The sequence below is a fragment of the Lepidochelys olivacea genome (genome assembly GCF_965140295.1).
Source record: "Lepidochelys olivacea isolate rLepOli2 genome assembly, chromosome: 4".
NCBI lineage: Eukaryota > Metazoa > Chordata > Testudines > Cheloniidae > Lepidochelys > Lepidochelys olivacea.
In genome coordinates, this window is record NC_140414.1 from 92944085 (window position 1) to 92959649 (window position 15565).

A 15565-nucleotide genomic window follows, 5' to 3' on the forward strand; every position below is an offset into this window, starting at 1 on the left:
TTGCTACATGACACTTAAGGAAGAAAAGAAGCTTAGACCCTAGTTGTGGCAGCAGACAGCTGAGACACTGGGGAGCTTTGCAGGCTGAGCTAGTTTGGTCTGTGATAGGAAGAAGGTTTGTAGCAGAAGCAGGCTGTTAGGGATTGTAAGGAGAGTTTCTCTTCTATTCTTGCCTCCCCCCCCACACACATATTTTTGGGGTTTTGCCATATAATTTAGGCCTGATGTGTCACTTTGTCCAAGAGGCGTCAGCTACGTTTAACAAGTAGCACTGTAAAAAGTACCAGCTATCTATGAGGTTATTAAAAACTGCCATAGGCTTGAAAGACCAATTTCTGTGCCTTTTGAAGTTAATTAAAATTCTTGTGTGCTTACACAATGCAAAGTAAGTCACTAGAATCCCCTAGAAGGTTAAGAACAAACAGAATACTGGAGATATTGGTGCCATCAGTAGCACAGGAATAATAAAAATTAATGATGCATTCATGAACTTTGAGAAATACAAGTTTTAATAACATTTGTCTATTTTTAAAAGGTAATAATTTAAATCAAGGGGTGACTCAGATGCATCAAGGTATTATCTAATTTCTTCTATATTCAGTAATTTAGCAACTCATTTTACAACTATTCTTTTCCCAGAAAAGCCATCAGTTCTATTCAGCTCAAATTTGCCTCTGTGGCTTATGGAAGCTATAAAAGCTATACCGTTGCAAGGGCTGTACTCAATTTCTAAGTAGTAGTTAACCACTCATAAGTGGCCTAAGCAGAGGACAGACAGTTCAAGGCCAGAGAGCTGTGGTGCACAAGCAAAGGGCAGCTCATTTACAGTGTATGAGCTCTTCTACCAGCACTTCATAAGGTATGTCTACACTGCAATGTAAGATCGGGCTCACACTCAGGCTCAAGCCTTACCCCCCTTCCATCCACACACAAATCATGCTAACCCAGGGTTGGACCCAGGGTCCCAAGAACCCTGCAGGCAAGCAAGGTCTATGCCCAGGTCAAGTCCTGCCCCAAAGTTCGAGCCCTATCACTGTGCAGCGAAGACACAGCCCTGCTTGACTCAGTTCCTGGGAGTCCTGCAAAATGTATCCTACAATCCCATGGGCCAACTTCCTTTGTCCTCTTTATCCCCAGAATCTTAAATCTACTCTGTTGAAAAAAGAAGCAACCACTCTTGGTGTACTGCAGCCGCTCAGTGAGTCAGCATTAACCCCTCCATTGTCTTCTGACCACTGAGCTACAAACGCCATCAGAGAGCCTTCTGTGTTTGCAATGGAGATTGAACAGAAAAAGCCTTTTGCAAATTGTGCTGCTTCATGGTCATGAGAGCACAGCCCGATCTCTAGTGCAAGGCCAGCAAAACTGTGGACTTTACTAGGAGTACTAGAAATGACCATGCATACTAGCAACTAATGAAGCTGGAAGTTTTGCAAATTTACTGGACCGGTGACCAGTGTAGGGAGCAGATTAAGGGGCTCAAAACTAAGTACCAGAAAACCAGCAGAGGAACTGACTTGAGCCAGCAGCAGAGGATTCTGGGTCCGTACCCGGAGGAGCTGATCTAACACCCCCCCCCCCCCAAGGAAAGACACAGATTTTTGCTAGGGTCATTGTAGTTTCTTTAAAATAACAACATGATATTATTATTCCTGCAGATAGGTGCCTCTGTAACCACTTACAGTATATTGAGCTTCCTGGAAACAGTGGACTCTGTGAGTGTGTTTGGGGAAATGTGTTGCTTCATAAATCTAGTCCATTTCAGTTACAGATAGTCCATGCAGTCAAGAGGTGACAAAATCATTTGTTCCAAATATGAGTACGGTTTGAAATTTTGTCCAGCAATGTGCTGAGGGCGAGGAGGAGGAAGTCTTTGGATTTCAACATGTTTACATGTAGTCATAACAGGTTAAGCCATGTAGAAGCTAACACATCATCCTGTTGAATCCCTCATGACTTCTGACCCAATCCTGGGTGCTGACAGCTGAGTGCTGATAACTTTTGCTGAAGCAGGAACTCCAGATAGATAGTCATATTTTGGGGAAGGGCATATTTCCATGGGCCACCTTGGTAGCTGACCATACCACAACAGAAAGACCTGTTTGAGTGGCTCAGATCACTAATGACTACACCAGTAACAGCTCCTGCTGCATCTCTCACAACACAGCTTGACTCTCCTGTGTGCTACCCTGTGTGGCAGTCCAGAAGCAGCTTGGAAGGCTCAATGGCTGGGTGGCCCATGCAATTGGGCCCCATGAGTGGCTGGGCAGGGCAGCTTTGCTCCCCATGCAGCCCTCCACATTGACCTCCCTCCTGCAGTGCCACATACATGGCAAATGGGGAAAAGAAGGGAAAGGAAAACAGGCAGAGCCAAGCAGTGCCTCCCCATATTGGGGTGTCACAAGCTAAAGGGGAGGATTCGTGACCTCCACACATGTCTCCTCTCTGCCCCGTCCTGGGCCTGCTGCTGGGGGGCACTTGACCCTGCATGCCTCCCTGACGCATTATCTCTGAGAACAGTTGGCCTGGGAACATGCCATGGTAGGGGGCATGTGTCTTGTCCATGGTTTCACTGTTTTCACTTATTCATGCACTTCGGGTTTTTATTTATTTATGTTTTTATTTTCTGTAAGGTTCCATTGTTACTGGGGTTTTGGTATGGTAATGGCCTGCCTGGGAATGGGTGAACATTGTACTTTTCTCATACATGTTTATAAATGAAGTTCTTTATTTAATCAAGAAAATGTATTTCACTGACTGCTTCACATCATATGATGTGTATTCAAAATAATAAAGGTAAACACATGATCAGGAACAATTAGGAATCCTTACACAAAGCCTATCCCTCAATATATTTACCTATAGCAATTCATACTTTATTCACAGTAAGTATTGATGTAAGGAAGTGATTAACTTCCCAACCCTTATTTCGTAAGTGGCCATGCCATTCTTAAGTACATTGCATGGCACAAAAACCGCCACACACATCCCCAAGCACCCTACTCCTCCCCACAGTCAATGAGTTCCCAGACCCCCACAAGCACATTCATAAAAGGTACTATTTCCCTTCTTCCATTGAGCCATGCAAGTCCATAATGAGGGAGCACAAAGCATCCCTGTCTCCTGTTGCCTGGGCGCATCCAGCTCCAGCTGTGTAGGTGCACTTTGTGGCTGAGCGTGCCCATTCAGAGGCCACTCACTGTCATAGGTCCATTCAGGGGGGAAATGGCTCACCTCTGGCTTCACAAACATTGTGAAGAACACAGCAAGCCATAGTGATTCAGACAGCATTGATGACACTGGCATCCAAATAGGTCTGTAAACATCTCAAATGGGATTTCAATCTGCCAAAAGCACATTCAACAACTATTCTGCACCTGTTGAGAGTGTAATTAAAACATCTTATGCCATGGCCTCTAAAATCAGGCCACGGCTTTAAAACAAAGGCAAAAGGCGGAATGTGGGGTCCCCCAGAATAATGGTGGGGACAGTAACTTCATTTATGACAATGTAATTTGGTGGGAACAGTATCCCAGCTTGTCCATGTATGAAGACTCTTGATCAGAGGAAAACCCTGGCATTATGAACTTTTTCAGTGCAACCTACGGATATGTTAATAAATTACACTCTGTGGTCCTCGAGGGCCTGCATAACAATGGAGTAGCACTCTTGCAGTTTCTGTGCTCCTTGAGGAGGGCAAACTATGGGCACACAAGTTCCATCAATGGTCCCAGAGCAGTTTGGAAACCCCATTCTCTCAAAGCCAGCAATTACTTCAGGCATAACTTTTATTTCTGCCACCTTGAGACACACCACACCTCCATGACCACTTTATCCACAGTTGACTTTCCAACACCAAACTGATCTGCAACAGCTTCCAGATGGCTATAGCATGGCTTATGGACTGGAAGGGGTGGCCTCATGCTTGTGTCTTTATGCTGAAGGGTCAGGACAAGCTGTTCAAAAATCTCCAGAAATTTAGCTTTCTTCATGCAAAAGTTCTAGACACACTGTTGGTCATTCCAGGTGTGCGTGATGCTGGATCCCACCAGTCTATGTTTGTGGCCCTGCTCCAGAGCATGGTCTACATAAGGGGCATCGGAGACTGTACCAAGTATATTGAGAAGCATCATCCAGTTTCTGTATTTCTCTTCTTCTGCCTTCTCCTCCTCCTGCTCCCTCATAAGCTGTGCCTGGTGGATCAGAAAATGCTGCTGAACTGTCCATCAGCATCTCGCAGAAGCTCTACCCATTCACTGACACAGGAAAGAACACACAAGCAAGATAATTCCAGAAAGTGCCTTCTCCATGTTTCCGGCTCTGGTAGCTGTCATTGCCAAAAAATGACTGCTCGACAGAATGTGTTGGAAGGCTGTTGAAGTTTCCTGTAATGTGCAGAGTGGACACTCTGGTTTTCCTGCCATGCACCACAGTCAAAGGGCTAGAGTGAACACATTTCAGGTGGGCGCTAGGGAGTCTGGGATATGACTCAGTTCTGAGTATTGCAGTGTGGATGCCAGAGCCCCAGGTTCAAGTTCAGGTTAGAAAATTCTTAATTTAGGGTTAAAACTCAGTGTAGACACTCAAGCCCTGGGTTCTCATACCCAAGGTAAGTTGACTCAAGTTTCTCTGACCAATGGCTTACATTGCACTATAGACAACCTTAGTGGCTCTGAAAGTCCTTCAGTGTGCCAGGCAATGTTTTATTAAAAACTATGGTCATGTTTTATTTTTTGGCATTTGCTGGTTGTCACTGGAATTACTAATTTCTGTGTTGTTGTTTCCCCTACTCTCCCCTAACTGAAATGTTAAGGAAAAATCCTACTTATTTGTCCTTCTCCAATTAAAACAAAAAGATGTGAGAAAGAAAAGCAAAACATGGAGTGGTTGTAGGTGTATACAGTGATTAACAACAAACAAATCAAATCAAATATAATTGAGACTTCTGATAACAAGCCACTCAACTTCTACTGAGCCAGAACGTGCAAACACTATGTGCTAATAAACAAAATAAGGCACATATAATTATGTTCTACTGTTATTCTAAAATGATAGTGCTTCTTAAATTAAGACAAGACAAAGATTTTAGGCCAAATTCTGCTCCGATACACAAAGTGAAAATCCAGATGACCTTTGTAAGTGACAACAGAACATGTCCCTATATCCTTCCATTATGAAGGATAATCCAGCACAGATGTTTTATACACTGGTGATCCGGATAACTCTGAATAGGCAAAGCCAGCATCTCAGACTGCCTCCCTACTTACTGTTAGAAACCATACCAACCAGGAGATCACTTTCACACATCCCACCCCCTCCAGAGTAGGTTAAGAAAAAAGTTTAACTCCTTTAATGCAATTTTTCACACTGGAAAGATCTAACTAATGCAATACTTTTAAGTCTGTGTAGTATAAAAATGGCTTCAAAGAAGGATATGATTTGGTGTGAAGAATAATTTAAATGTTCTTAAAAAAAACCTCACACGCATCACAACAAAAGACCCAACAAATCACAAATTCACGTCTCCTCTTTGAAGATACTACTGGATTGGAGAAGGCATTTTCAAAAGGCAGTATGAAAAACTATTAACTATTTTTTTTTATTTGAGCAGAGTTGCAAAAGCTAAGGTTTGAAATTAGCTCCATTCCTTCTTCAGCTCTGCATCAGTTTCAAAAAGGGCTGCCAATGGTGACTAGGCATAACTGTCAAATTTCCCATCTCAAGTGAGAGCCTTCTGCAGATGTTATATCTGTTGCCAGGTTGCCCCAAATAAATTAGCTTTTAAATGTCCTAAAGAGAAAAATGTGCACGAGATAGACTACTTTTGAAAGTGTTTACTAATTATTTATATGCTTCATAACTGCTTCAGCAGTTCTCTAAGGATGATTTAGGCATGACTTACCACATTTATCTAGACACTGTCTATTGCCATCTTAACATTCCCTTTTCAAGGCCTTTTATGAAAAAGTAGTTGACTATTTTAATATTAAGCACCAATTAAAAATACCAGGATGCATAACTACAATGCACTTTAAGATGTAGATATATCATTAGTATTTATATAGAACCTAAAGTGTGCTAGGCATTTACAGAACATAGACAAGAACTTGTACCTGCCCTAGAGAGCTTGCAACCCAAGGTCTTAGTCCTGCAAAAGGATCTGCTAATGTAGAAACTTATGTTCATGTGGAGTTCTATTGAAGTCAAAGGGATCCCAGGCAACTGTATGTTTCTGTGCTGAAAGATCCCATTGCAGGATGGAGATTTATGTTTAGATACTGCATAGAACAAACAAACAAAACCAGCAAAAAGTAATTTGAATGGGATAAGGAAGAAGAGACTGAGCTGTCACCTCAATCATTTTTGTCTTCATCAATGTGTTAGCTACACATGTAAAACTGATTGTCATTAGATACAGTATTAGTGGTGTGCATTACTCAACTATATCCTGTCATATGTTGTTGCTTATATGTACGTAATTACATACTTGGCTTGACAAATTCACTCACCCAGGCAAGTCATAAGCCACGATGTTTTTCATATTTGACTATCAAAATATGATTAAGAAAAATAAAATTTACAGTTCTTATGATTGCAAAGTTTACTTTGTAAGGCTGCTGTAAGGGGGGGAAGTGGTCCCCTTTACTCTCCCCCCCCCCTCAAGTCTCTTCTACAAGGACTATGGGGAGGAGAGGGGTTTCTGGTACTCTTTCACATGCCCGGTATCCATCTTTGGTCCTCCTCTTCTGTGAATATATCCAATATTTGACTCTGCTACTGATCATAGCTTTGCCAAGCAGCAGCTGGATAAAATTAACCAGATTCTTGTCAGAGTCATGGCTGCCAAAAGGATTAGGAATATCAATAGTAAAATTTAGAAAAGTCTTGTTCAATTCACTTTTTACTACTTAGCAAAGCTATCAATGGAAGGAGAATCATGGTAAGTGTCTTTCTACAAAAAAAAAAAGGAGTACTTGTGGCACCTTAGAGACTAACAAATTTATTTGAGCATAAGCTTTCATGAGCTACAGCTCACTTCATCGGAGCTGTAGCTCACGAAAGCTTATGCTCAAATAAATTTGTTAGTCTCTAAGGTGCCACAAGTACTCCTTTTTTTTTTGTGAATACAGACTAACACGGCTGCTACTCTGAAACCTGTCTTTCTACAGACTCAGGAAGATATTATTGCAATGTTTACCATTTCACATTTGGATTTGATCCTGTCTCATGGGACTGAAATGACAAAAGCCCTTAGGGTTAAGCACAACTAGGAACCTGTCTATGATATAATTTATAATCATGTGAGTGAAGACTACTAAATCAGGATCAGAATTTAAGTGTGGATAATCACTAGTAGGATTACCATGTAGCCATTTCAAGAAACATTTTTTTCTTTAGACTTTTAAACTTCCTTAATCTTGCCCATTCTCTAAGAGCACCCAGGTTAAAAAATGGATTTTATTTATGTTTTGAAATACTAGCTTTCCATGGTACTGGACTAACTCTCTGTTTCAACTACAGACTTTCAACCATAATGACACAATAACTGCACATTTATGGAGTAAAACAAAACAAAAATTCAAGCTGGTGGTGTGTGTGTACAGAACACTGGCATAGGAAATTAGAATTAAATACATCACTGACTCCAGAAAGAGACTGTCTGACACAGTAAATTTAACATGGAAGCTGCCAAGCTGTCCTGCAATGGCTCAAGAGCATGTGTATCAACCTCAGGGAACAGATTTCAGAGTAACAGCCGTGTTAGTCTGTATTCGCAAAAAGAAAAGGAGTACTTGTGGCACCTTAGAGACTAACCAATTTATTAGAGCATAAGCTTTCGTGAGCTACAGCTCACTTCATCGGATGCATATCGTGGAAACTGCAGCAGACTTTATATATACACAGAGAATATGAACCAATACCTCCTCCCACCCCACTGTCCTGCTGGTAATAGCTTATCTAAAGTGATCATCAGGTGGGCCATTTCCAGCACAAATCCAGGTTTTCTCACCCTCCACCCCCTCAGGGAAGACTATTAAGAAGCAGGGCAAAAACCACAAATTGGTTGTTAGTTTTATACTTATATTTCACCAACCAAATACCAAGTGTAAACTCCTCAAGCACTATACAGCCCTCTTGGGTACTCCTATCTGTCTTGCCACCCAGGTAAGCCTACTTCTGTGACTTCGTAATAGATGGTCCCTTACACCACAAATCACAGCAATATTGAGGTTACTTCCAGTCCTAAGAGACTAGTCGCTTTCCCCAGGTCAATTGCACCTTAGATCTCAGACCAAAGATAATGCTTGTAGCCAATCAAGTAGGAAAAGGAGTCAAGAGAGACAGTCACAGGGTTAAAGCAGGTAAACATATATACACAAATGAGTTACGATCTTAAGTTTCAAAAACTAATTGTAGCTTCTATAATAAGCAAACACTATATGTCCTTTAGGGCTAAACCAGCTTAGCAACTGAGGATCCCTTGCTTATGCCTAAAAACCTTGCCCCCCTCCCAGGCCCCATTCCCCCAGATTTCAAGCAGCATAGAGATCCAGTTCCTTCTTATTCGGGGTTTTTATTCCCTTCCCACCCCTCATCCCCACCCCCATGTGCTCTCAACTGTGAACTCTGCCGATGGGAGGAATTCACTTGTATGACTTCTCTTCATGGGGGGAAAAGAGCCAAACAACAAAGTCTTTTATTCTCTTTAATGTTTCACAGTAGTCTGTCTGGGTTGATAGGCCTTCCTCATTGGCCAGGACATAAAACCTTCTGTTGGAGACCAACTCTTTACACTAGTTAATATCTTTCTCTGATCTGGTGATTTACAGTCGCAGAGGCTTACAATACAGATGCTTAAATATTACCTTACAACGTGGATCACATATTTTATAAGTGAGATTAATGCATGCGGCAACTCACAAACATCCCATAAAGTTTAAACACTAAACACATTCTTATAATTTTAATACCTGCTTTAACAATACTAACATACATGTGAGCCAGACTGATTCCAGCTATGTATTTGTCCATGTTCAGTTGAGACATGAGAGATTTGGCATGAGCTGGTGCTTTGTCTGACAGTGTCACAGAAGCATTTAGTCCATTAAAAAGATTGCACATGCTTATGGTTCAAGTTCTAAACCAAAAAATATTTATTGCATATTGCTGTCTTGTAAAACTTTCTGCCACGGTGTGAATTAGAATCTACTTTCTTAAAGACCTATTTTTGTTGTGCTGTTACAGTAGGCCAATAATTTAAGTACTCCTTGTTGAGGAATTTAATTAACTGCGATTGCAATTCGGCTGCAGTGCCTCAGAAATTTAGGCTCCCTCATTAGCATACCTAAAATAATTATTTTAATAAAAATGGTGGCAATATAGAAATAGCACACATGAAATTAGTACAAAATACAGTAAGCCCAATTTTCTTTGGTAGAAAAGGAGTTAGAATTGGGGACTGGAGCTTAGGATGCCTCAGATGAAATTCTGGCCCCACAGAAGTGAGCTGGAGTTTTGCCATTAACTTCAATGGAACCAGAATTTTACCCCTAGATTCTGTTCCCAGTTCAGCCATTATCTCTCTTTACAATGAAGCACAAAGGGTTGTCCCGAGTTGAAAACGAGACCCCTTCAGTTACTACACCCTATTCCTTGCTAAAATATGTGGGGAGGGCTATAATCACTTTTTCCTTTTTAAGAATGTATGTATGTACATATTTATGGTTTTCTGTCCCCTGTTTCAGTAAAACAGACCTGTCTGGAAAGGGAACTTGAAGTTACTTATCAGCAACCATAATTCAAGGATGAGGCCTCTGTATATTCATACTTCTGGGATCGAGGAATTTGCACTGAGAATTTGCTTTAAGACCTTGCTACATCATCTCTATATAAATGAATACTACAAAGGTCCTCTAGTGACCTAATGTTCCAGAGATGCTGGGCAACTTCAGCTCCCATTTTTGACTGATTCAATGGAAGCTGCTGATGCTTAGTGACTCTGAAAATTAAGCAATAGGTGTCTGCCTCTCAAATTTTTCCCCTGCCAATATTTGTGCCTTTGTTTGGGAAGGAAAGAAGTTAGACTTTTGGGAGAGCCGTTACCAACATGCTCTACTTATTGTTTTCCATCTTCACTTGCTGGGTCATAACTAAAATTGAGATTATAAACTATTTGTGGCAGAGACTCTTTTCTGCCAAGCCTCCTATAGCCTTTTGGGCACTATCAAATTATAAATCAATGAACCATAATAAAGCGTGAGAGGTAAAACAAAATTGTTTGTTAATTTCCTTGAGGTCTTAGAATACGGTAATCTAAATCAGCTCATTGGTTCTGTTTCAGTTTTCTCTCAAAAGCTAATTTTATCTAAGCATCTAATTTTCTACTCTTTCTTATGCTGAAAACAGATTTTTTAAAGTAAGGAGCTATTCAGCTATTTGTAAACATAATTTTAGCCCTTTCTTCATTTATTAAGAGATCTTCTTTCTTTGGATCATTTTCTCATTCATATATTTATAAAAACCTTTTTATTCCCCTTAGCCTTATTATAAAGTTACTCATTCCATCTCCACATTAACTACTAAAGCTTACCACCACGGCCTTGACATTTTTTTTAAAAGTTGCTGCAATACAATGGCAATAATGGCCACTTGAAACCTTTGCAATATTTTCGCTTAAAATATAAGTCTACTAACCCAAGTTAAGAACATAAGAGCTGCCATACTGGGTCAAACCATGGTTCATCTTGCCCAGTATCTTGCCCATACCAGAGCTTAAGGGAAGCATACAAAACAGAGCATGAGGTACACAGGCTGATTTCAGAGATGGGTTACATACTACAGTTAGTAGCTCTGCAATTTCAAATTGGAGTTCCTCCAGAACTCTTGGGTGAATACCATCTGGACACTGTGACTTATTAAAGTTTAATCTATCCATTTGTTCTAAAACCTCTTCTATTGACGCATCAATTTAGGACAGTACTTTAGATTTGTTGCCCAAAAAGAAATGCTCTAATGTGGGTGTCTCCCCCACACCCTCTGCAGTGAAGACCAATGCAAGTAATTCATTTATCTGGTCTGTAATGACTTGCCTTCCTTGGGACCTCCTTTGTCGTTAGTGGCCCCACTTCCTGCTTAACAGGCTTCCTGCTTCTGATGTACTTTAAATATTTTTTGTTGGGTTTTGTTTCTTTAATAAGTTGCTTCTCATATTCTTTCTTGGCCTACCTTATTATACTTAACCTGCCAAAGTGTTTGCTCCTTCCTATTTTCGGCATTAGGATTTGACTTCCAAATTTTAAGGGACTCCTTTTTACCTCTAGCAGTCTCTATTTCTCTGCTGTTTAACTATTGTGACATTATTTTGGTACCCCTACTTGTTTCTGTAATTTAGTCTGGGTCTCTGTTATCTTTTTTCAAGTGGTCTCCATACTGCCTGCAGGCATTTTACTCTTGTGACTGCTCCTTTTAATACCCATGTAACTAGTGTCCTCATTTTTGTGTCATTTCCCTTTTTTTGAAGTTAAATGTTACTGTGCTGGGCAGGGTTTTGGTGTGTGTTTTACTCCCTCCAAAGACACTAAATTTAATTTGATTATGGTCACTATTACCAGACAGTTCAGCTATAGTTACATCATGTACCAGTTCCTGTGCTCCATTTACAACTAAATCATGAATTGCCTCTCTCCCCTTGGGGGTTCCAAGACTAGAAGCTCCAAGAAGCAGTCGTTTATGGTGTCTAGAAATTTCTCTGTACCACACCCTAAGGTGACATATATTCAGTTAATATGAGGATCACTGAAATCACCCATTATCATTGAGTTTTCTGGTTTTGTAGCCTATCTAACCTCCCTTAACATTTCACAATCATTGTCACCATCGTTGTCAGGTGATCAGTAGCATATTTCACCAACAACACTGGAGCTAATTATTATTAGCTAATGAATTTGTAAATATATACCTCCCAATTAGCAATGTTTGCCACCCATCAGACTTAGCCCAGCTATTCATATTATCAGTCTATATTTAATATTGTCTCATTCTGACAAACATATTACTGTCATACTTTCTCAATTACTATGAAAGTGACATTTACACCTTGTCATTGCATAAAAAACTAATACAATAGTACTGAAATGTTAAAAAATATCAGTATTAAATGTTGGCATACCAGAGCCGCCATTGCCCAGCCAGTCTTGTTGTAGATGAACTCCAAGTTATTTCTTCGCAAGTACAGCAAGCCACCAACAAGTGACACTAAAAGAGCCAGTGCAATAGTGCCTGAATAGTTCGGAGGCCTGAATACCCTAATCTGCGGGGTGGGAGGGGGGGAGAAAACGAAAGCATCAATTATTCTTCCACTTTGTGACAAACAGAAGTGATGCATTACACACACACACACACACACACAGTAGTAACCCATCTACTACTGAATGCACAGTATTCTCTATGTACTTGTACAGGGAGTATGTATTGATGATAGGCAATATTGCTAACACTGTCACACAACTGGGACTCAATATATGACAGATTTAGGAGAACTCGTCCCCTTTCCTTTTTCCAGCCCCCACTTAGCCCTCAGATGAGTGGAGGGCACTCGGGTCTCAGTAACTGCCTGGATCCAAGCTGGGAAGGGGAAGCACTGATGTCAGCCTTCCGAAATAGGTGGAAGTGATTAAGGGGAAAAAAGATCTCCTGCACTGCATGAGTTATTGACAGGTATTCCCAGATTTAAGTGAATAAAGCTGTGGTCTAATTAAACCACATCCACTGCATCTTGTCTGTCTTCCTGCATGACAGGGACACAAGTATAGATGATAAGTAATATTGCTAGCACAAGATAAGATTTTGTTTCTGAATAGATTTTAAAATCTGAGAATAGTCCCTTTGCATATGACTGAATTGGGAACTTAAGCAGTATGTTTCTTTATTATTTTAGAAAGTTTTTGATTTCACCTTTAAGGAACAATTGTATATAATATTCAACTATATAAAAATAATTAAGTAAGTTTCCTCAACTTATTTGCAGATTATTATGTCTGTGCCAATATTTTGGCATAAAACACTTTTGAAACTTCAGACTTTGTTTTTTAAGTAACATTGCAAATACACTTACATTTATCAACTAATTGTCACAGTATTATCACTCATTTTGTGCTAGAATAAGACTGGATAAAAATGTAACTACCAAACCAAGACTGCAATGCAACATTCAAATTGCTGAAGTTACCACAGTGCGCTCAAGTATCACAGCTCATATTTGTATTTTAACCTATTTTTGTGGATTTCATTTGATAAATAAACATACATGAGGGGAAAAACAGTTCTTGGTATCAGTTCCTCATAGAATAGACAGATAAGTTTGGATCTGTCTTAACGTTGTCAAATGACTTACATGAACATCCGTTCTGTCAGCTATCCATTTAGCTAGCTGCTCTGCTGCAAATCCTATTCTCTGCAGGTCGAAGGTGTCAGCTCTCTTGGGTTTACCTTTCGGAGGAAAATGCATGAATGTCGGAGCAGAGTTCATATTGAGCTACAAAAAACAGAAGGCACCACAATATTAAATAACTCAAACATGCTTTGTGCAACTGTTTGCCTTCTTCCTACCATAGACACTGGCAAGATACCATTAATCAGAAAAATATTAGTGGCTTTCCAAAGTTTGAAATAACTATTTTCAAACATTTAAATATATTTTTCTATTACTGAAAAAGTGCTCAGAGCTAACATTCTTTCAGTTTCTTCGCTAGGGGTTTTTAGGGCACAGTAGTCATTTCATAAACCATATTTCAATTTTAAGCATTCCTTTGTTGGGTATTTTTCCTAATATGCTCATTTATGCTGTTATATAACTAGCAAAGCAGCATCTTTAAAAATATTGTTTGTATTACACAAAGTCACAAGACAAACTACATCCCAACCTTGAAAAAAACTTAAGCACATACTTAAATGCTATGTGGATGTTAATGTGACTACTCACAGTGTGTGAAGTTAAGCATACATGCAAATCTTTAGAGCACTGGGGTCTTAAATATTAATTCATCCTGTAAATGTTCCCAATATTGTCAATTTGAAAACACAGAAAATAGTGACAGGCCCCCCGCTGGGCATTCTAAGTGAAAAAATTATTCCCCAGCAAGATGAACAAATGCAATTTGCATTGCTTATTTGAACATGTGGTGCATGGACAAGGAAATATATTTTACTATATGAAACATCTCACAATATTTGGATTTCAGAAAATAATGCAATACATTTATCAAGTGATTTGAAATTAAATATAAAATCATTGAAAAAATGGAAATGATTAAATATGAATGAAATTATTTGAGTTCTCTAATGACACAAGGGCAGTGACATTTTATTTACCTGCCGTGCTTGCTGCTCTCCAACAAAATCAATGTTATTAAATTACATAAATGCTTTAGTTAAACATCAAGTACAAGTTCAATGTATAATTTATGAAAAATAAACTAGATACTAAAATATTATTTTCTTCTAAATACAATACGCCCCATCCTTTAATGAACAACTGTTGAAAGAAAAATATTTGTGTGAACCGTGTTAAGAAGAATGTTGTAAAACTATTGAATTTAGTGGGATACTCAGATACAGAAATCTTCTGTCTGGTATTGTGGTAAACCCATGACAAACAGCTACAAAATGGGGGGGGAGGTAGTAATTAATCCCAGGGGATTAAGAGGCCCCTCCCTATCCACTGAAGAGAGAGAATCAGGGGGCAATAAGGTTCAGCTGTAAAAGGGGTTGCTAGGGAACCAATTAGGGTCAGTTGACTCCCACCACTTGGGACCTTTTTAAACCCTCCCCTGGGTGGTAGGAGGGGAGGAGTAGAGAAGTTACCAGTAGGGTGTTTACAGCAAGACACCAGACCCTCCCAGTAGGGAGGCTGCACTTGCTCCCCAGAAGAGAAGGAAAACAAGCACAAGGGACTGACTGAGGAGAGGAGTAGCAGGACCCTGTGCCACCTATAAGGATTTGCCTTGCCCTAAACCTGAGTCTCCAAGGCTAAAAAGAACTGAGCCTACTGAGGCAAATAAGGTATTTTGCCACAGTATATATTTTTTAGATTGCTGACAGCCTGGGTGCACCAGACCGTTTCTATATAATCAGAATGAAAGGTGAAATCAAATCAACTGACATGCTTTTATGTCCTCTCTGAACCAGCACACAGCAACAGCTTAGCTATGAGTATTACAGTCAAGAATGAAATCTCCTGTGCTATTATAATTAGTTCAGATGTCCACTGTCTTGTTAATTTGCCTATATAAACTCTGATAAAACAAATACCTACATGACAATATGCTCACTTGTTACTCTTTTCACAGATATCCAAAATAGCTGGAGTTTTCAAAGACCATGAACAAAACACAATGTGGATATAAGCAAGTGTAAGTCCACTGATGTAAATGGAGTTTTATCTCTTTACACCAGAATGAACTGGGCCAAATGCATCTACTGAATATAAGTTGCTCCATGTGTGTGCAAACAAAGTGCAAAATTTAGAGCATGTTATTTATATACAATGTGGTCCAACAGTTCTGTT

At 39.8% G+C, this 15565-nt stretch overlaps 1 protein-coding gene across 2 annotated transcripts in view; it reads right to left on the minus strand.

The window, feature by feature from the left end:
- Window positions 1-15565, minus strand: part of TUSC3 (tumor suppressor candidate 3) — a 281944-nt gene that overhangs the window by 137373 nt on the left and 129006 nt on the right. For both annotated transcript variants that reach the window (XM_084627131.1, XM_084627132.1), the window contains exons 4-5: window positions 13394-13534; window positions 12170-12310 (exon numbers count right to left, since the gene is read on the minus strand). In XM_084627131.1, the coding sequence (XP_084483257.1) occupies window positions 12170-12310; window positions 13394-13534 (282 nt within the window). The remainder of the gene's footprint in view (window positions 1-12169; window positions 12311-13393; window positions 13535-15565) is intronic.